This window comes from Macaca nemestrina, chromosome 9, assembly GCF_043159975.1.
Source record: "Macaca nemestrina isolate mMacNem1 chromosome 9, mMacNem.hap1, whole genome shotgun sequence".
NCBI classification, from domain to species: domain Eukaryota; kingdom Metazoa; phylum Chordata; class Mammalia; order Primates; family Cercopithecidae; genus Macaca; species Macaca nemestrina.
This window is the reverse complement of record NC_092133.1, coordinates 14,618,026-14,640,711: the sequence shown is the minus strand read 5'-3', so window position 1 is coordinate 14,640,711 and position 22,686 is coordinate 14,618,026. Positions and strand designations below refer to the sequence as shown.

The 22,686-nt window shown below is 42.3% G+C and overlaps 1 protein-coding gene and 2 non-coding genes across 3 annotated transcripts in view; all 3 read right to left on the bottom strand.

The window, feature by feature from the left end:
- The window catches only part of LOC105467710 (eukaryotic translation initiation factor 3 subunit A), a 49,748-nt gene extending 27,480 nt beyond the window's left edge, over window positions 1-22,268 (bottom strand). Inside the window, exons 1-9 of the mRNA XM_071069051.1 lie at window positions 22,078-22,268; window positions 14,304-14,494; window positions 13,694-13,830; window positions 13,134-13,297; window positions 11,478-11,677; window positions 10,034-10,242; window positions 6,341-6,512; window positions 1,490-1,594; window positions 1,009-1,107 (exon numbers count right to left, since the gene is read on the bottom strand). Coding sequence (XP_070925152.1) covers window positions 1,009-1,107; window positions 1,490-1,594; window positions 6,341-6,512; window positions 10,034-10,242; window positions 11,478-11,677; window positions 13,134-13,297; window positions 13,694-13,830; window positions 14,304-14,494; window positions 22,078-22,126 — 1,326 coding nt within the window. The 5' untranslated portion in view covers window positions 22,127-22,268. The remainder of the gene's footprint in view (window positions 1-1,008; window positions 1,108-1,489; window positions 1,595-6,340; window positions 6,513-10,033; window positions 10,243-11,477; window positions 11,678-13,133; window positions 13,298-13,693; window positions 13,831-14,303; window positions 14,495-22,077) is intronic.
- Window positions 264-395, bottom strand: LOC112424331 (small nucleolar RNA SNORA19). Its single transcript, XR_003015068.1, has one exon. It is a non-coding gene; the product is annotated as a small nucleolar RNA SNORA19 (small nucleolar RNA).
- Window positions 1,249-1,377, bottom strand: LOC112424332 (small nucleolar RNA SNORA19). Its single transcript, XR_003015069.1, has one exon. It is a non-coding gene; the product is annotated as a small nucleolar RNA SNORA19 (small nucleolar RNA).
- Window positions 22,269-22,686: the final 418 nt, after the last annotated feature.

The window sequence follows — 22,686 nt, the reverse complement described above, 5'->3', positions numbered from 1 at the left end:
CGAGTCACTATTTATTCAGCACTTTTTATGTGCAATCTCATGACAGTCATGGGAAGTAGAAATTATGCCAGAGAATTTATGTTAGCAGTACATTGTCAAAGCCAGAATGCTAATCCCAGACTATCAACTCTAAACCCCATGCTTTGAGAACCATTACCATACTATTCTCAAACCTATAATCTTTTCAAATCCTAGTTGTCGTAAAACAAAAAAGCCTAAAAACCTGCTACTTACCGAATATATTTAAACACTTCTTATAGAATTTTTGTCTGAAGGAGACTGGCAGCATTACTTTTTATAGTTATACTGCTAATTAGCCTTCAATTATTTGTATAGCACATAAGAAATAACACTGCTCACATATACAGAAGAAAGCAGGTCAATGACATGTGCACAAATACTGAGATGAAAATATAATAAAAGGCCCTCCTTCCCAAATGAAACAAATGGAAAACAAAATGGGAGCACTTACTTAAGCCCCTGGACTAAAATAAATGAAAAGGCTGTCTTATTCACTCACAGTGGGAGGATCTATTAATCCAGGCTTCTGAATAGCTATTAAAGCTTTAAATCCATAAACACTATGACTAATTCCACTTCTTATGCCACGGAAAGTAATAGAAGTGTGCAAAGATACATGTATGAAAGATGATCAATGCTACAAGACTTCTAACAAGAAAAAAAAAAATCTAATAATATAGGTTTTCATCAAGAGAGTCTGAATAAATACACCACGGTACCTTAAATGGAATAAGGTAGCCCGTACATTACTAACAAGGAAAAATGCCCAAAGACAGTATTTGACCAAAAAAAAAGAGTGCATTACAAAATACGTGAATATAATAACTCTGATTTTCAAATTAATAAATAGACTAATTTTTGGCAGGGGCAGAACATGGGGAGGTTCTCACTTCCTAGGCAGGTCTAGATTTTTCCAGTTTTTAGTTTCATGATGAGCACATACAATCAAGGAAATTCTAGTTCTTCCACAAAACACTTTATTTTTACCTGCTGCAGAAGGCGGAGGATGGTGTTGTTTTGCAGTTGTGGCACATACTGTTGCAATTCCGGTTCCTTTTCAGGTTGTTCCCTAACCCAATTTAGAACCTATAAAATTCATTAAGTTGAAAGAGAATCATACTTTCTACATAATAGATACTAAAACATCTAAAACTCTTTCAGTTTTTTTAATATACAAAAACATCATCCAATGCAAAGAAATACAAAATGTATCATGAAGCTACTGATACTTGTTTGAAGGTGACTGGCAGCAATGACTAAATTAGTCATGCTGCTAATTAACCTCCAAATGTTTGTTTAGCACATCAGAAATATCTTTCCTCTTGAAATAAAGAAAAAAGACAATGAAATGTGCCCTGAATTCCAACACATAGGACAAAACTTCTCTCTTAACAAGTATCAATACAACCCAAAACTGCAATAAGGCCAACTGTGTGGTAACAACCAAAACTAAAATACAAAGGCTTACCTTTGTGACTCGCTCACAGAGTTTTAATGGGTTAAATTCCACTTCAAGCCAATTGTAAAGGTCTTTCACTTCTGGGACAACATATTGTAGTACATTAAATCTGACCTACAGTAAGCAAAACAAAAGATGTAACTGCCAAAGGAAATTTTCCAACTAAAATTCTGAACTTAGTATAAATGATAGCATTGGAAATCTGGAAAACGATTTAAAAAATCACCAAGCCTCAATCTCCTCTAAATTTACCAAAAATGAATCCAAAGTACAACTATGCTGGGTCTCTTGCCCCACGCTATGCACACTAACCTACAGTGAAAAGCCCCACAGGTATGCAAAAAGGAAACTCTAAAAAACACAACCACAACCAATTAAATATTCACAAAGACAACTACTGTGGTCAATGGAATATTTTATTACCAATAACAAGGAAAATACCGGAATTTTACTTTTATATACATTGTCACACAAAAATAATCACGACAGCACTATTTCTAATAGCTCCAAACTGGGGAGAATTCATATACTCATCAATAGGATAGTGCTGTGTTCATAAAATAAACAAAAATGCTCAAAAAAGAACAACTACATAGAACACATGAATAAATCTCACAGACATAACGGTGAGAAAAAGAATTTCACATATCACCCCATTTATATAGACTTCAATTTTACCATGGAATATGTCATTTTTTAGGAACTGTTAATCCAAGGACAGAATAACTGCTGGGACAGAGCAAAGCACAGAAGTGTGCACCCATAGAGAGTGGGTAACAAAACCGAGGCAAACGTTGGCAGATCACATCCCCAAGTCAGGAGGGCGCCCACACACGTGAGCACTCAGGGCTAAGGTTAACTCTAATGTAAAATGGGTACAAGACTGACACCATTCTAACACTTCCCCCTTATAAGCATCCATTTATCTTGACTGCAATAAGGTGTGGTATATGCATACAAATAAAATTCCCTAACTTGGAATCTACCTTTAAGAGGAAAAAAAAAAAATTTAACAGCTCTAATTTCTTTTTTTTTTTTTTTTGAGACGGAGTCTCGCTCTGTCGCCCAGGCTGGAGTGCAGTGGCCGGATCTCAGCTCACTGCAAGCTCCGCCTCCCGGGTTCACGCCATTCTCCGGCCTCAGCCTCCCGAGTAGCTGGGACTACAGGCGCCCGCCACCTCGCCCGGCTAGTTTTTTGTATTTCTTAATAGAGACAGGGTTTCACCGTGTTAGCCAGGATGGTTTCGATCTCCTGACCTCGTGATCCGCCCGTCTCGGCCTCCCAAAGTGCTGGGATTACAGGCTTGAGCCACCGCGCCCGGCCAACAGCTCTAATTTCATTCCTATCAAGTTATTTTAGATTATTCATGTAGCTCCCCTTCCAAATAGGGAATGTGAAAGGTTGCCATAATCTACTAAATTATATTTCTCACTAAAATACACAACTGGTTTACTTTCTGATTTAAAAGTCACTCTTAGGAATGTTTGAGTCTTTTCCTGAGATAAGGGAATCACTCTGTCTCACAAATTTGGTGATGGAAGCCTAACGCTCAGGTATTGACCTTGGATATATGGTCAACTCAAGAAGTTGATAAATGCCTCTTGGCAGTCAGCTAATCCATTCACGTGACACTAACGGGTATCCTCCTAAAAGTTTACACTCTATAGGCACAATGAGGACCCTAATCTAGACGCCCTAGCTGCCGGTCCAATGCTACCCATGAGTGATCACTGATTGACTTGCTCACAGACCTTTAGTGGCTTAAATTCTACTTCCGGGCAATTGTAAAGGTCTTTCGCTTCTGGGACAACATATTGCAGTATATTAAATCTAAGTCTAAGAGAACATCTTTTTTTTTTTTTTTTTGAGATGGAGTCTCGGTCTGTCACCCAGGCTAGAGTGCAGTGGCACGATCTCAGCTCACTGCAACCTCTACCTCCCAGGTTCAAGCGATTCTCCTGCCTCAGCCTCCCGAGTAACTGGGATTACACGCACGCACCGCCATGCCCAGCTAATTTTTTTTTTTTTGTATTTTTAGTAGAGATGTGGTTTCACCACAGTGGCCAAGCTGGTTTCGAACTCCTGACCTGAAGTGATCCACCCGCCTTGGCCTCCCAAAGTGCTAGGATTAAAGATGTGAGCTACCACGCCTGGCCGAGATCAACTTTAACACCAAGGTGACGTGGATTATCCTTCCAGTGTGGCACATTTCTTCAGCTTTAAAAATTAGAAGCCAATTTTGTATTAGCAAATGTTTTATTTGCTAATGAAACCTCTTCCCCAAGACACTGCTATTGCTTTATTACACTGAGTCCTGCATCTATCCCATAAACAGTTGAACTCTGTGGGCAGCGGCAGCAGAGAAAAACATGGAGGCATACAAAGTAGAAAAAAAGCTGCTCTGCAGGAACTCTTCGCAAAAGTTAACTACAAAGCAAATCTGCATTACTATGTCATAAAAAAAAAAATGCCACTATCTAGAAAACCTATTTGTTCTTACTTAAATTGACTATTGCAGAAAATTTAGGCCTTTTATCTAGCTTTTACCAGAGTGAATATAGGTGATTCCTCAGAACACATTTTTAAAATATCTGAGAGACGGCCAGGCGCAGTGGCTCAAGCCTGTAATCCCAGCACTTTGGGAGGCCGAGACGGGCGGATCACGAGGTCAGGAGTTCGAGACCATCCTGGCTAACATGGTGAAACCCCGTCTCTACTAAAAAATACAAAAAACTAGCCGGGCGAGGTGGTGGGCGCCTGTAGTCCCGGCTACTCGGGAGGCTGAGGCAGAAGAATGGCGTAAAAACCCGGGAGGCGGAGCTTGCAGTGAGCTGAGATCCGGCCACTGCACTCCACCCTGGGCGACATAGCGAGACTCCGTCTCCAAAAAAAAAAAAAAAAAAAAATCTGAGAGAGCTTGCCATTATCTTTTTTATTTAATTGCTATATTCATGAATTAGGGACTGTTAATGATTTGAACTCCATTCTTGGTAAACATACAGCCAAGTTGATTTTTCCTTAATACTTTTCTCTAATACTTATCCCTCCGTCTCTTATCCCAAAGTAATCTACTGGAGGTGACTCTAATAACCAAGTCAGACTGTTTCAATGAGAATCCCTAGAATTTAAGCTCCCCTAGAATACAACTTCTCCCTTCAGTTTCACTTGCTAGGCACATAACAGGCACTCAACAAATTTCCACTGAATGGAAAATTCCATCAATGTGAAACAATGAAAAGACACACAAATCTGGCCAGTGTGGTGGCTCACACCCATAATCCTAGCACTTAGGGAAGTCAAGGGGGGGTGGATCACTTGAGGCCAGGAGTTCCAGACCAGCCTAGCCAACGTGGCAAAACCCCATCTCTACTAAAAATATAAAAAACCACTGTAGTGGTGTGCGCCTGTAATTCCAGCTACTTGGGAGGCTGAGGTAGGAGAATCACTTGAACCTGGGAGGTCGTGGTTACAGTGAGCTGAAATCGCACCACCGCACCCCAGCCTGAGCAACAGAGTTAGACCTCGTCTCAAAACCACCACCACCACCACCACCACATCTTAGGCTCCACACTCTAAAACTTTTGTATTATATTTGCTAGGTAAAACCTAGAAATCTGCATTTTAAAAAGTATTTCACATACAATTTCACTGAATAACCCTAATTAAGTCCATACTATTTAATAACATAAAATGAAAGTTTAAGAGAAAAACGTTGAAAATATTTTAGTTGTTCAGACACTGAACATCAGACACTGAAGGTAAGTCTACCTTACCTTCTCCCCTACTGATATGGTTTGGATCTGTGTACCCACCCAAATCTCGTGTTCAACTGTAATCTCCAATGTTGGAGTGTGGCCTGGTGGGAGCTGACTAAATCATGGGAGCAGTTTCTAATGATTTAACACCATCCCCCTAGGCCCATCCTCATGAATAAGAGTTCTCTCAAGATCTGGTTGTTTAAAAATGTGTAGTACCTTCCCCCTCTCTCTCCTTCTCCTGCTCCAGCCATATAAGCCATACCTGCTTCCCGTTCCCCTTCCACCATGGCGGTAATTTTCCTGAGGTCTCCCCAGATGCAGAAGCCACTATACTTCCTATACAGCCTGTAGAACCATGAGCCAATTAAACCTCTTTTCTTTATAAATTACCCAGTCTCGGGTATTTCTTGTTTATTTCTTTGTTTGAGAAGGAGTCTCACTCTGTCACCCAGGCTGGAGTGCAGCGGCACGATCTCAGCTCATTGCAACCTCCACCTCCCAGGTTCCAGCAATTCTCCTGACTCAGGCTCCTGCGGAGCTGGGATTACAGGTGTGCGCCACTACGCCCAGCTAAGTTTTTGCATTTTTAGTAGAGACCAGGTTTCGCCGTGTTTGCCAGGCTGGTCTTAAATTCCTGACCTCAGGTGATCCACATACCTCAGCCTCCCAAAGTGCTAGGATTACAGGCATAAGCCACCACACCCGGCCTCGGGTATCTCTTTATAGCAGTGCGAGAACATACTAATACCCCTAGCCTCTTCATATTTCCCACACACAGTTTAATTAGTTTTCCTAGAGCTCCCATGAAATAAGCCATGACCCTTCTTGCCCATCATTACTTTTTCTCTCACTGACTGGCCCACAGTATTCCCCAGAGCCAACCCAAGTCCTGCTACACCAAAACTCCCAATAATTTAACCCCCGCTCACCTACTGGGACGGAACTGCCTCAACTGAACAGTGACTGACGCCAGTGCTTCCCCGTCCATACATCAGAACCCTCGGCACTGAATCAGAATTCCTAGTATTTAATCATGAGTTATTAAACCTGACCACAAAGTTTTCTGCCCAAAGCTATAAAAATCCTCAAATTAATACTAACCATATCATTAATAAGGCCAATTCGTGTCGGTGGGGCTTGAAGACCTAGTAGTGTTGCAAGGCGACGCTGTTTTTCAACTATAATGCCATCCATATCCAGAAGTCGAGCAATATCCGTACGCTCAGGAGTAATAGGGATGGAAAGAGTGGCTAAAAGGACTCTAGTAGACATTCTATGGAGAACAAAGTTTTCAATCTGTTAGGCTTATAAATGATACTTGATAAGCGGAAAAGCACTTCTCTTTCATCTTAAGGCGTGCTAGTGACAGAACGTGTACATCACCACGGTGCACAATATTCATAAATATTATTCCATCAAAGCACGGGAGTAAGAGAAATGGACTGTGTTTAAATGAATACTTAGAGAATCAGAACTTCATCTATCCACTCGGTACTGTCAGTGTTTTCTAGCTTCAGAAAGATTGCGATTAAATGGCAGAAAAGGCATATTCATATACCTCAGATTTCCTTACAAAATTAAGGCAGGTTTAAAAACTAAGGAAATAACTAGGCGCAGTGGCTCACACCTATAATCCCAGCACTTTGGGAGGCCGAGGCGGGCGGATCACCTGAGGTCAGGAGTTCCAGACCAGCCTGGACAACATGGTGAAACCCCATCTCTACTAAAAATACAAAAATTAGCCAGACACGGTGACAGGCGCCTGTAATCCCAGCTACTCAGGAGGCTGAGGCAGGAGAATCACTTGAAACCCAGGAGACGGAGCGTGCAGTGAGCCAAGATTGCACCACTGCACTCCAGCCTGGGCGGCAGAGTAAGACTATCTCAAAAAAAAAAAAAAAAAAACCCTAAGGAAATAAGTGGCAATAAGGGAGAAAAAAATTGTAAGAATCACAAGTGAACACTATTATGGTAGTGAGGGAGATGCGCAGACAAAAACAAGGAGCTAATTTTTCACATCCCTAGAAAACAAGAAGTCAGGCTGCATTCAGAGCATGGCAGGACCCCAAACCCTGTGAGCCCTGGAGCTGGAGGGCTAGCATTTCCCCTTCGCCATTTCCAAGACTGTGACCTTAGGCAAGATACTCAATTTTCTGAGTCATAAGGCTATTGCAAAGATTAAACCAAATAATGTACTAAGAGCTAGACAGCCTAATGCTATTATTATAGTTCTCTCTGAAAGCAAGCTATGTGTCTGGAAGAACATGTTTTCCCTTAAAACAAACAGATGTGGGCCAGGCACAGTGGCTCACGCCTGTAATCCCAGCACTTTGGAAGGCCGAGGCAGGTGGATCACCTGAGGTCATCAAGACCAGCCTGGCTAACATGGTAAAACCCTGTTTCTACTAAAAATACAAAAAAAAAAAAATTACAAAAAAAATTAGCCAGGCGTGATGGCTGGCGCCTGTAATCCCAGCTACTTGGGAGACTGAGGCAGGAGAAGCGCTTGAACCCAGGAGGCGGAGGTTGCAGCGAGCCGGTATCACGCCATTGCACTCCAGCTTGGGCAACGGGAGCGAAATTCTGTCTCAAAAAAAAGGATGTGAATTACATAAGTGACAGTGGATGCCATAATGGACACCATCCTCAAGAGTTTCTAAGAAAGTATACTAGTGGCCAGGTACAGTGGCTCATGCCTATAAATCCCAACACATTGGGGGCCTAAGGCAGGTAGATCACTTGAGACTAGAAGCTTTGAGACCAGCCTGGGCAACATAACGAGACCGTCTCCACAAAAAAAATTAAACATTAGCTGGACGTGGTGGCGCGCTCGCCTGTAGTCTCTGCTACTCAGAAGGCTGAGGTGGAAGAATCGCCTGAGCCCAGGAGTTCGAGGATGCATGCGGCGAGCTACAACACACCACTACACTCCAGCCTGAGCAAGGAAGCAAGATCCTATTAGAAAGGAAAGAGAAAGACCGTATCAGAAAGCAAAGAAAAAGAGAACAAAGGAGAGAAAGAAAGAAAATATACTAGCGGGACTCATTTAATTGGTCCCATGAATTGCTCTAAAATAGTTTTACATAAGAAAGACAATTTGCTGTACACAATTCTACTGGATAACAAAATAATTGGTCTACCAATACAAGAAAACAGGTGGTATGTGTGTTATGTAAGTTCAATAGCTTTTTTTTTTTTTTTTTTTGAGACGGAGTCTTGCTCTATCGTCCAGGCTGGAGTGCAGTGGCACAATCTCAGCTGACCACAACCTACGCCTCCCAGGTTCAAGCCATTCTCTGGCCTCAGCCTCCCGAGTAGCTAGGATTACAGGCGTGTGCCACCACACCCAGCTGATTTTTGTATTTTTAGTAGAGACAGGGTTTTGCCATGTTGGCCAGGCTGGTCTTGAACTCCTAACCTCAAGTGATCCATTCACCTCAGCCTCCGAAAAGTGCTGGGATTACAGGCATGAGTCACTGCGCCCAGCCAGAAATGTATTTTTTTTTAAGTGACAGGAAACAGGTTATATGTAATGTTATAAATAATAAAATGGAAGACTATGCCGTCAGGGCTCATTTCTGTAGTTTGTTGCTACAGAAGTTTCTCTGAACGTGTGGAGCACGAGGAAAAAATGGTCTGTAGGTTGTTGGGTTACAGACCCTTCTTTTTACATTCATATGTATTTATATAAGAATAAATATGTCCCATATATTCTACAGTTAATATTTTGCAATCAGGAAAAAAATGACTTGTATTTACCTTGCTGGGCATGGTGGTTCACACCTGTAATCCCAGCACTTTGGGAGGCCGAGCCAGGAGGATCACCTGAGGACAGGAGTTTGAGGACAGCCTGGCCAACATCATGAAATCCCGTCTCTACCAAAAATACAAAAAATTAGCCGGGCATGGTGGTGCACACCTAAAATCCCAGCTGCTCGCGAGGCTGAGGCAGGAGAATTATTTGAACCCAGGAGGCGGAGTGAGATCGCACCACTGCACTCCAGCCTGTGCAACAAGAGCGAAGGCTTCTGTCTCAAGAGGAAAAAAAAAGTTGGGTGCAGTGGCTCACACCTGTAATCCCAGCACTTTTGAGAGGTGGGGGCAGGTGGATCATGAGGTCAGAAGTTCGAGGCCAGCCTCGAATATGGTAAAACCCCGTCTCTACTAAAAATGCAAAAATTAGCCAGGCATGGTGGTGGGTGCCTGTAATCCCAGCTACTCCAGAGACTGAGCCAGAAGAATCGCTTGAACATGGGAGGCAGAGGATGCAGTGAGCCAAGATCGCGCCACTGCACTCCGGCCTGGGCAACAAAGCAAGACTCCGTCTCACCAAAGAAAAAAAAAAAAAGAAAAGAAAAAAGGGTTTTTCTTAATTTTCTATCTGTTCTAAGAATAGACTCTAAATACCTGTATGTGGATAGAAAGCTCATCCGTTAAACGTGTTTTTGCTAATATTCAAATTTCTCAATTGGGCTTTTAGTGGAATTACTTATCGCCTGAGGTGAGGAGTTCAAGACCAACTACTAAAGTCCAAGAATACTGTTCAGGAAGGGCAACGTCTTGAGACGTCTGTAATTGTCACAACTGGCGGTGGTTGCTACTAGCATCTAATGGGGAGAAGCTGGAGATGCTGCTAAACAACCTGCAGTACACAGGACAGCCCCACGACTGAGAATTATCTAACCCAAAATGTCAGCAGTGCAGAGGCTGAGAAACCATGGCCTAGAATATACCATGTCATATAACAGGTATTTGTTACAAAATTTCAACATTATCCAAGTATAACATTCTTACCTTTGCATCTCATCTTGTGTAAGATTCTTTCTCATTTCTCTAGAGAGATGGTAAAGACGATGGAGTGTAGATGCATGAAAAAGAGCATTTCCAGATTTCCAAAACACAGTTGAGACTTTGTTATAGTAATTTGCCATCAACTGAGGTTTAGGTGGTTTTTTAGACAAGGAGAATAGCCCATGAATATCTTCCACAGCTTTGAATGCTTCCTAAAATTAGTAGTACAAATTAAAGTCATTGCATTCTATAACATGAAAAAAATCTAATTCAAATTTCTATGAAACCTACAACACAGAAAACATAAAAATAGCAAATAAAATACCTTTGTGTGGTTCTCTTTACTCATGTATAATATCTATTTTAGAAAACTGCCACAATTACAAAAACACTAACTCCTTAAACTTTTTAAAAGTTCTTTAGGAAATATTGGAAAGTAGACAGAACAGACTCAAGAAAATATCGGCATATTATCCCATCACTTGGGACAATATAAAGAAAAAAATCTAGAAAGACATACAACAGGTTATTTCTGAGTGATAAGATAATGGATGAATATGTCTCTTCTTTTAATTTATGCATTTTTTTCTATAATGGAGCATGTTTACTCATCTTCTACAGGTAGTATTTTAAGATGGGTGTCCCTATAGAAAAGGAAACATGGGCAAGAACAAGACATCAAATCACACTTTCACTGGGCTCAAAGACTCCCAATCTTTAGTTTCTTCCTCTATAATTTCAATCAAATATTGTCCATCAAATATACAAAAGACTTCAAGGTCACATGACTACAAAATTATATAGAATGTTTTTGGAGGATTCTTAGAGAAAAAGGGCCAGGTGAGGACTAACTTCCTACCACCACCAAGATCTCCAATGCAAGACAGTCAGTTAAAGCACTACTAAGAAATCTAGAATAATCTACAGCAGCGCTTCTCCAACAATCAGTAGTAAAGGATTCTTTTTTTTTTTCTAACCTCTTACCAAAGAATATAAAATACAAAATTACCACAAAAATGAAACAGAAAAAGTTCACTTTTTATCAGAGTAAACACACAAAAAATTTACAATAAAATTGCAACTAAGAAACTTTACATATGCTTCTCTATGCTATACTTATTTCATCACAGACCAGACAGTTCACAAATGACACCAGTCATGAAACCACACTTCGAGCAGCAGTGGCAATGTCTTGTTTTGTACATCAAGAAACTTGCGTCTGAAAGAGATTATACGGTTTGGTCCACAACTCATAGAAGGCAACTAGAAACAAAATATTCTGAGATTTCTTGTTCAGAACTTTTCCCAGCCCATCAGGCAACTTTAATTCCTTACCTTATCTACTGAAATTAACCAATGCATACCAAGATGAAGCTATTCATTAAGGGGGGAGAAAAATAACACAGACTATTATTTCTAGAAAGAAAAGCTAATAGGTCCAACATACCTGCCACAATTCCATGCTGATAGCACTGTCCAACTGAACAAGTCTGGTTTCCAAATGCATGGACTGGCTCTCTGGATTATTAAGATTGATTGCCGTACTTTGGTTATGGTGGCGCTGAATCTGCGATAAGTGCATTCTCAAATTGTCACACAGTTTACGGAATTCAGCCTTACGCGTGTATTGGAGGCAGAATTTGAAAGCTATAAGCATAATTGTAAAATATATTAGGTATCTTCCACTATCTATTTAAATATTTGACTAGGTTTTATTTCACACATTAAAATCAGTTATTTTAACGGGACTCATCAAACTCATCATTAGTCTTTGTGATGCAATGAAAATCAACTTATTTCATCCAGACTATCTTTTGAGTGAACCCTAACAAAACCAAAAACATAATCATCGGTCCTTGCCTAGAACTAAAATGTGGTGCTGGCAGAGTTTACAAACGGGAAACTAAAATTTAGATCTAAGAGTCACCTTTCAAAGACCCACCACTTTAAATCCTAAGAGTAAAAATAATCTAGTCTGAAATATAATGAACTTTGATATCTAACTTACACGGAAAGCAACAAGGTTCTGTACTAATTAAAACTACATAATACAAATTGAGGGCTTATAGTAACCTAATTTCAACTGATTACAGATGGATGAACTATTTGTTCCCTGTCATTTAAATGGACACGTTAATTTTTTTACTGTCACATATGCGATACTGGATTATATTTTAGATTTCCTTTCCCCTTAAAAACAGTATGTCTATTTTAACAGACCTAAAACAGAGATGCAGTTTAACTTCAACTTAATATTTGTATCAACAGCCGCCAAAAAGTCCAAATTTACTTGTGTTAAAGTGAAAATTCAGGCTGGGCAGAGCTGTAATCTCAGCACTTGGGGAGGCCAAAGCAAGAGGATCACTTGAGTCCAGAAGTCTGAGACCAGCCTGGGCAACAATGCAAAATCCCAGTTCTTTTTTAAAAAATAAAAATAAATTTTAAAAAAACCCAAAGTAGAGGATTCAAGTTTACTAAAAAAAAAAAGGAAAAGTTTATTTTTTCAGTCACATGGAGAATTCCAAAAGGACTTTAAAATGTCTTTCATTGTTACTGATATTTGTGAAAAAAGAAAAAAAATTTTTCAGGTATCAATAAAATACAATTCACACAAAACTCCTTTAACGAGCAAAACAAATTCCTTACTCAGTCATTTTGGTTTTGTTTTTTGTTTTTTTTTTTTGTTTTTTGTTTTTTTTTTGAGACGGAGTCTTGCTGTTACCAAGGCTAGAGTGCAGCGGTGCCATCCTGGCTCACCGCAACCTCCGCCTCCTGGGATTAAGCAATCCTCCCACCTCAGCCTCCTGAGTAGCTGGGATTACCACAATGCCCGGCTAAATTTTTTGTATTTTTAGTAGAGAAGGGGTTTCACCATGTTGGCCAGGCCGCTCTTGAACTCCTGACCTCAAGTGATCTACCCACCTTGACCTCCCAAAGTGCTGGGATTACAGGTGTGAGCCACCACATCCGGCCGCAGTCATTTAATATCATGTGAATGCCAACATTTCAATAAGGATAAAAACTAGTTCATTTTAAGCACTTTTCAGAAAATTTACTCCTCAATTTCAAAGCACTTCACTCAGATTTGATCTTCTCATCTTACCTTGCTGGGCAATATCATGATAAAGGCGCTCTACTCTAGAATTGTTTCTAAGAAGGTCCAAACACTGCCTGTAAGACTCCCACAGGAATTTAACCCATGGAGTTAAAAGTAATCTGTCAGTACGATCCTGAGTGTCTTCACCACTTACAGCACTTAGGAGAACACTACAAAGACAGAAAAAAATGTTGAAAACAATTTTAGACAGTTTCCTACTTTGCCATGTGATTAAAAACCAAAACCAACAATGTTCATCAGAAAACAGTGCAAATTCTTCCCACAACTTTGTACACACTGCAAAGGTGTCACTAACCACTCCCTGAATTCCCAATCTGCATTATGATCGTTTAAATTAGTATTTGCCCTTCTATCTTACGGCCGTCATTTTCCACTTCTATGAATTTTCATTACCTACATAAATTTATTGGTTACTATGCATTTAAAACTTCGAAGATTTGCATTTTTTTCTGATAAACATCTACTTCAAAAGGAAATGAAGACCCATGTAAAGGAAAATACTAAGTTAACTATTAAAGCATTTATTAGAGGTCTAACCCACATACCTCTCAGGAGTTTGAATATTATCCAGATCTTCTATATCTAAGACCATCTGCTGAGATTCTTCTTTAGCAGCTTCAGTTTTTTCCTCTGCCATTTTCAAATATGCCCTAACAACATCCTCCAGAGATTTTATGTTCACCTAATCCAAAAATACAAAAACTCTTCAGAACTTATTTTTCCATTGAAACATAAGATGTTTTAAAGGCAAATTTTAAGAGAAATACAATATATTAACTTTGAAAGGTAAGCTCTCCTGCAGATTACTAAAAGCATTTGTTAAAAATATACAACCCGTGGCTCAAGCCTGTAATCCCAGCACTTTGGGAGGCCGAGACGGGCGGATCACGAGGTCAGGAGATCGAGACCATCCCGGCTGACACGGTGAAACCCCGTCTCTACTAAAAAATACAAAAACTTAGCCGGGCGAGGTGGCGGGCGCCTGTAGTCCCAGCTACTCGGAGGCTGAGGCGGGAGAATGGCGTAAACCCGGGAGGCGGAGCTTGCAGTGAGCTGAGATCTGGCCACTACACTCCAGCCTGGGCGACAGAGCGAGACTCGGTCTCAAAAAAAAAAAAAAAAAAAAAAAAAAATACAACCCAGTTCTGTTTGTACCTGTTGACAAATGTTCTTATACTGGTACAACCCCTCCTTTGCCAAGTGGCTCTTGCGAAGATCCACGCAAAGTTCCAAGTATTTCAACATAATTGGTTCGTGTATCTTTTGCCATGTTCTATGTTTTTTACTTTTCATAACATCATAAAGAACGTCCAGAGCAGGCTGCTTTTTGCCAACCTCAAGAAATTCTGAAAAATTCAGGAGAATTAAAATTAGTTATGTACACTACAGAAGAGTCTAAACTTTACTTTTTTAAACGGCTATTTCAATTCCCCAACTCATTACCAACTTTTTACTAAGTTACATTTATTTTTGACTTCTAAAGCTATGCCATAATTATCAAAAGTAAAACAACAGAAAGACTTGTACTGTGTTGCAATATGATCTACAAGTAAAACTGAATTTCACTGTATTCCACTGTGATTTAAAAGTTCCAGGCCAGGAGCAGTGGCTCATGTCTGTAATCCCAGCACTTTGGGAGGCCGAGGTGGACCAATCACTTGAGGTCTGGAGTTGGAAACCACCCTGGCCAGTATGATGAAACCCGTCTCAACCAAAAATACAAAAATTAGCCGGGCATGGTGGTATGTGCCTGTAGTCCCAGCTACTGAGGAGGCTGAGGCAGGAGAATCGCTTGAAACCAGGAGGCGGAGGTTGCAGTGAGCCGAGATCATACCACTGCACTCCAGCCTGGGCGACAAGAGTGAAATTCCATGTCTCAAAAAATAAATAAATAAATAATGTGTCAGTATTGGTTCATTAGTTGTTACAAATAAAAATCAACAGGGGAGGCCGGGCACGGTGGCTCAAGCCTGTAATCTTAGCACTTTGGGAGGCCGAGACGGGCGGATCACGAGGTCAGGAGATCGAGACCATCCTGGCTAACACGGTGAAACCCCGTCTCTACTAAAAAATACAAAAAAAAACTAGCCAGGCGAGGTGGCGGGCGCCTGTAGTCCCAGCTACTCGGGAGGCTGAGACAGGAGAATGGCGTAAACCCGGGAGGCGGAGCTTGCAGTGAGCTGAGATCTGGCCACTGCACTCCAGCCTGGGCTACAGAGCGAGACTCCGTCTCAAAAAAAACAAAAAAAAAAAAACAAAAACAAAATCAACAGGGGAGAAAGTGGGTGTGGTGTCAATGAAACTATATACTCTCTTCCCAACACTCTGGAAATCTCAAACTGCTCTAAAGAAGTTTTTTTTGTTTTTTAATAAAAAAATAGAAAAATGAGGCCGGGCGCAGTGGCTCACGCCTGTAATCCCAACACTTTGGGAGGACAAGGGCAGATCACTTGAGGTTGGGATTTCAAGACCAGCCTAACCAAAATGGAGAAACTCAGTCTCTACAACCAAAACCCAGTCTCTACTAAAAATACAAAGTTGTTAGCAGGGCGTAGTGGCGCATGCCTGTAATCCCAGCTACTCAGGAGGCTGGGAATAGCATGAACCTGGGAGATGGAGGTTGAGGTGAGCTGAGATGGTGCCACTGCACTCCAGCCTGGGCAACAAGAATGAAACTTGAAAAAAAAAAAAAAAGAAAAAGGGGAAAAGAAGAGTATATGTGTGAGACAAGAGTCTCGCTGTGCCACCCAGGCTGGAGTACACTGGCGTGATCTCAGCTCACCACAACCTCCACCTCCCGGGTTCAAGCGATTCTCCTACCTCAGCTTCCTGAGTAGCTGAGATTACAGGCACCAGCCACACGGCCCAGCTGATTTTTGTATGTTTAGTAGAGACATGACTTCACCATCTTGGCCAGCTGGTCTCAAACTCCTGACCTCATGATCCACCCGCCTTGGCCTCCCAAAGTGCTGGGATTACAGGCGTGAGTCACCATGCCCAGCCAACTTACATTCTTTTGAATTTATTATCCCCTGAGCCCGAAGGCATTCTATGTGGTAACATTTCAAAATTTAGTTCCAATTTTAAGTTTTATGCATATTGTTTGTTTTGAAATACAGTCAAAAGCAATATCTCTACCATTACATTATCTGACCAAGGTTAAAATTTATCTTGTATTTCCTCATCTTTTCTTTTGTACACTTAATAGACTGGGGGAGAAAGAGGTTATTTACCCTAAGTCAACTGGTTAAATTCATCTTAACATTCATAATTGCAAATTTCGGCCGGGCGCGGTGGCTCAAGCCTGTAATCCTAGCACTTTGGGAGGCCGAGATGGGCGGATCACGAGGTCAGGAGATCGAGACCATCCTGGTTAATATGGTGAAACCCCGTCTCTACTAAAAAGTACAAAAAACTAGCCGGGCAAGGTGGCGGGCGCCTGTAGTCCCAGCTACTTGGGAGGCTGAGGCAGGAGAATGGCGTGAACCCGGGAGGCGGAGCTTGCAGTGAGCTGAGATCTGGCCACTGCACTCCAGCCTGGGTGACAGAGCGAAACTCCGTCTCAAAAAAAAAAAAAAAAAACACATAATTGCAAATTTCTCACACACACACAAACTTCCCAATGAAGATTTAAAAAATAATTTGGTGGAACTAAAACACTACATTTTTAAAAAGGTTTAAAACACCATATATATATATATATATATATATATATATATATAAATCATTGCTTATTTTCCTTGGAACAAGACTTTTTTTTTTTTTGATGGAGTCTGGCTCTGTTGCCCAGGTTGGAATGCAGTAGCTTGATCTCTGCTCACTGCATGATCCGCCTACTGGGTTCACGTCATTCTCCTGCCTCAGCCTCCTGAGTAGCTGGGACTACAGGCGCCTGCCATCACGCCTGGCTAATTTTTTTTTTTTTTTCGTATTTTTACTGGAGACGGGGTTTCACCATGTTAGCCAGGATGGTCTCGATCTCTTGACCTCCTGATCCGCCCACCTTGGCCTCCCAAAGTGCTGCGGTTACAGGCATGAGCCACCGTGCCTAGCCAATACTTTTTATTTTAAGAGCTACCCAATAATACATAGCATTATCTACCATGTAACTCTGTGCTAGGCAAGCAACCAGCAAACATGTTCCTTATTTGGGGGTCTTATTAGATCCACAGATTTGGTAATTCTCTTTCTTTCAACGATCCCATCTTCCAGAAATGATGCTTCCCAACATTCTTTCCTCCAGGAAAACCACAAACAATACCCCACCTCTCCAATATATCAAAAAGTTTGCGGCCGGGCATAGTGGCTTACGCCTGTAATCCCAGCACTTTGGGAAGCCGAGGTGGGCAAATCACCTGAGGTCGAGTTCAAGACCAGCCTGGCCAATATGGTGAAACCTCGTCTCTATTAAAAATACAAAAAATTAGCCGGGCCATGGTGGTGCACACCCGTAATCCCAGCTACTTGGGAGGCTGAGGCAGGTCAATTACTTGAACCCAGGAGGCGGAGGTTGCAGTGAGCCGAGATAGTGCCACTGTACTCCAGTCTGGGCAACAAGTCTCAAAAAAAAGTTTGCAACAGGATAAATCACAAAACATACTGAAATACTTGCACAATACCTTATATGAAATCACATTTTTCACATGCAAATAATGACAAAACCCTTCACCACTGCATGAAAAAGTCCATCTTTCTTTTTTTTTTTTTATTTTTATTTTTTATTTATTTATTTTTTTTGAGACGGAGTCTCGCTCTGTCGCCCAGGCTGGAGTGCAGTGGCCGGATCTCAGCTCACTGCAAGCTCCGCCTCCCAGGTTTACGCCATTCTCCTGCCTCAGCCTCCGGAGTAGCTGGGACTACAGGCGCCTGCCACCTTGCCCGGCTAGTTTTTGTATTTTTTTTTAAGTAGAGACGGGGTTTCACGGTGTTAGCCAGGATGGTGTCGATCTCCTGACCTCGTGATCCGCCCATCTCGGCCTCCCAAAGTGCTGGGATTACAGGCTTGAGCCACCGCGCCCCGCCAAAAGTCCATCTTTCATCGAGTCAATCTTACTATCAAAAAAAAAATATCTTACTAAATGAAACAAAGATGTAATACAACTAGATACTTTGTTGAAATAAGCCTTTCCTTGTTGTCAGGGGTGGGAGTGGAGGGAAAAAACTTGCAGTCTTCTCCTGGTCTTCTCCTATAGTGCATGCAAAGTTATTTTCTAAAATGTAACAGTACAGCCAGGTGCCTTGGCTTACACCTGGGTAATCCCAGTCCTATGGGAGGCCCAGGCATCACTTGCGATCAGGAGTTGGAGATCAGCCTGGGCAACTTGGTGAAACCTTGTCTCCATTAAAAACACAAAAATTAGCCAGGCACGGTGGTGCACATCTGTAATCCCAAATACTCTGGAGGCTGAGACTTTAGAATCACTTGAAACCAGGAGGCAGAGGTTGCAGTGAGCCAAGATTGCATCACTGCACTCCAGCCTGGGCAATAGAGGGAGAGACTGTCTCAAAAAAAAAAAAGAAAGAAAAGAAAAAAAGAAAAGAAAATGTAACAGTACATTAGGTGTTCTTCCTAACAAAAACACTCTCTTATCAGCAAAAAACTTGGGAGTAAATGCGTTTAATAGAATTTATACTTTAAGAAAATCACAGCAGCAGCACTAAAACTACCTATTGTATCCAATTCCTAATCTAAAAAGGGCTTTTTAGAGATGGAACTGAAACTATTTTTTACTTCCTGAACAGTCAATTAAAACTTGATTCCTTAGCCACGTGCGGTGGCTCACGCCTGTAAATCCCAGCACTTTGGGAAGCCGAGGGGAGCAGATCACTTGAGGCCAGGGGTTCAAGATCAGCCTGGGAAACATAGTGAAACCCCATCTCTACTGGAAAAAATAAAAAAATTAGCCGGGCATGGTGGCACATGCCTGTAATCCCAGCTACTTGGGAGGCTGAGGCAGGAGAAGAGCTTAAGCCCAGGAGGCGGAGGTTGCAGTGAGCCAAGATAGTGCCACCGCACTCCAGCCTGGCCAACACAGCGAGATTCTGTCTTAAATAAATAAATAAATAAATAGTTGGAATGAGAACAGATTTTTCATAATCCATGACAGTCAGTCTTCTGCCTTTGTCCTAATTTATATACAAGAATTTAGTTCCTCTGAATTATTTAATGGTGGCCGGGGGAAGCTTTGGAGGCTGGAAAGAACTATCGTAAACTAAAGGTTCTATTTCAATACTTAAAATATTGACTTCCAGATTAATATCATAGAAATAAAAATTAAAATCCAGAATTATAAACCTTACTGGATGGGTGAGCATTTGGAGCATACCTTTCAAATTTATTATTGAAAGTATGTATAAAGAAGTTTACATCAGCCCTTGATGTTTACTAGTTTATTGTGCAACATACCAAATAGATACGCTATAATGTTACTCAATTTGTGGACTTAATAACAGCTTTATTTCTTAAAGGCACTGGTTGTAGAACATACACTATAATAAGGTCAGCAGCAGTTAGTTTGGCACTACTAACAATATAATACGAAAAAGGGGCCTCCTCTAAATGATTACAGGATACGGAATTCTTGCCTGTAACTGCTGGTCCAAGTTCTCACCTTCCCGAATGACTACTATAATTTTTCCCCAAAAAATTGCTGATATATATGTTTAGAGTGACCTGAATGACTATTCTACTTAAATTTATTTACATTTTATTAAGATAATGCAATAGATTAGGTCTAAATATTGTTGGGATCACAAATGTTACATATAAAACATTTAGATAAAATGAGATTATTTCCAATTAGGTGAATGCCCTTTGATCCTTCACTTATGTTTTGGAAGCAGTGCCCTAGACCATCCACGATCTGCTCACTTTGAGAAGGGATCCCTCAAGATCAAAGGTATGAGTTTCTACTCTGAAGGTAACGCATGCATCCCCATCCAACAGCTTCAAAGGGCTGAAAGCAAGGCGTCCCCACAGTCCTTTTTAAAAAGCTACACAAACAAAACTCAAGTTTCCCCCGGTGTCCCTCATCTTGCCTACTTTAATTTCAGATCCTTTCCTTAACCTGCCCTTCATGAATCAAGCCTGTGCCAATTTAGAAACAGGAAAAAAATGTTTGATGCACATTACATATCTTTTCTGTATCAAGTTCTTATGAAGATTCCAAAAAGAGAAGCGATAAAGGAAACAAGGCCCGTAGTATGCAGGCCATTACAGTGCTTTGGCCTACTAGCACAGGAAAAAAAATACCTGTTGGGCAAAGCATGCAAATGACTGTAAAACATCCACAACAGCCATGTAGAGTAGTCATTTCATGCAAATCATTTCGTATACTACAAATTCTAAGTTTTGAAACGTCGAAAAGTCATAAACTTTGCTACAGTTTGGTTGATAGTGACAAAGTTCCATTTCAATCTCTTCTTTCGGATATATTAATAAACATCTTAAAACTTCTTGTCTGCTCTAACCATTAGATCACTGGTTATCATTAGAATGAATTAGTGATCACACCTATGTTGTAGTTTGAATAAGTTTTTAAAACAATTACTCCATCCACACAATGTGGAATTAGCCTGTTCCACAGACCAGTTCCCTCCCCCACAAAAGTGTTACTTTTACTTTAAAAAGTATATGACCAACATATCTCTAGTCCTGCCAGATTATCAGTTTATGTGCTGACTCAAACTGCCGTTTTCACAAGATAAATTTTCAAAGAAGCTAACAAAATAAGCTCTGCAAACATAAAACTGTAACTCACAAGGTATATTCATCTACAACATGGGTAAAACCCAAAACTTCTATTTCGGTGAAGGAAGGATGAAAAGAAGAGCTATCCATGCCCTAACGATTATTAAAATTGTCCGGTTAGAGGGAGAAAAAAAAAAAAAAAACCCTAAACAAAGTTTCTTAAGCCCAGACACTAGGCAAGAACATGTGCATCCCCAGAACGCCAATGTAACAAATGCCTTGGAGAGATCGGGGCACAGAAGTTTTTCCCTCAAGCGCCAATGGCCGAAGTACTCATATGAAAATCGAAATCGCAGAAAGCAGCACTGTGGCAGAAAAAAAGAGAAAAAAGGACTGATCTGGATGTCAAGAGACGTTGGTTTTAAGTCTCTTGGCTCAACAACTCCCGGAGTGACCTTGGGGAAACCTCTCCCTAGGCCTGTTTCGTTATCTTTAAGAGGAGACGTGAAGTCCCTTTACATTAACTCTATTCCAACTTCCAGTGATTCGAAACAGGCTTTCGGAATGCTTCTAATCAATGCCAGGAAAAAGGAAAAAACAAAAACAAAACAAAGCAAAAAAACAGGAATCAGGTTAAATGGGTCAAGAGGCCCCTAAGTGGATATAAAGCGGCTGGGTGAAGAGTAAGTGGACCCTGACCCAGCAAAGTACTGAGCGCGGTTTGGAGAGCGGGGGTGGCTGCGGGAGGACCGAGGGTGGGTCCGTAGTGCTCCCGGCCCGGGCAGGAGGTGGAGCCGAGGCTCTCGCGTGCATTGTCCCCGGGAGGGAGCCATGTTTCTTACTCCCCGGCACTCCCAGATGGCGGCCGGGGGCGCGGGGCCTAAGCAAACCAAAGCTCCAGGGACCTGGAGAGCCAGCGGAGGCAGGCAGCGGGGAGGGAGCTCCAGCCCGCGTAGGGGCTGTCTCCCGGGCTGCGGTCCCAGCGACGCACCCGAAGGCGGCAGGGGGAAGGAAGGGCCCCCGGGGCGACGGTTCCGGGCTCCGCGCCTCCCAGACCCCAGTCGATAAAGTGAGAAGGAAACCCATGCCCAACCACGGGCTGGGACAGCAGCTCGCAGGCCGCATCGGTCTCCTCTCCCCGCGCGGGCCGGGCGGCAGAGCAGTGGGAAACAGGCCCGCGCTCTCGACCTCGGAGGCCTCGGGCCGCCCCAACCCGGCGCGCCCCGATCAGCTACTCACCGTTGGCGCGTTTGAGGGCATTTTCCGGCCTCTGAAAATAGGCCGGCATCTTGGCGGCAGGCTCAGCTCACCCGGCGTCAGCGAACTCTCTAGTGGCCCGGGCCGGGAGAGGAGACGAAGGGGAACCAGCGTAAGGTTCCACGCGCCTCGCCAGCAGTCGCCCGCGCCCAGCCGGCCAGAGACGGAAAGGAAAGAGCCACGTGACCTCCGCGCGGCGGCCCTGCTGCCGTCCAGGCCCCGGATGTAGGGGCGGGCCTCCGTGCGCGCAAGCGCGCTGGCGTCACGCACGCCGACAGACGTGGCGGCGCCGGGATCCTAGGCGCGCAAGGTCCAGTTCCCCTCTTGGGCCAGTCCTGGGTAGTGTTAGGGAGACGGTTCCCAGGCTCTTCAATCTTCGAGCGAGAATTGGGGTGGGAAGGGTGAGTGTGGGTTCAGAGTTTCTGTCTGGAGATCAAGCAAACGTCTGCAGATTGATTTTCAAAGCGGCTTGTGCGGAGTCGTGCTGTTACAATAAGGTCCCATCCAACCAGGGAATGGCCTGTCTTGGCCATCTGAAAATGCTGAGTTTAACGACAGTAAGCAGGTGTCATCAGGTCAGCGCCGCTCAAC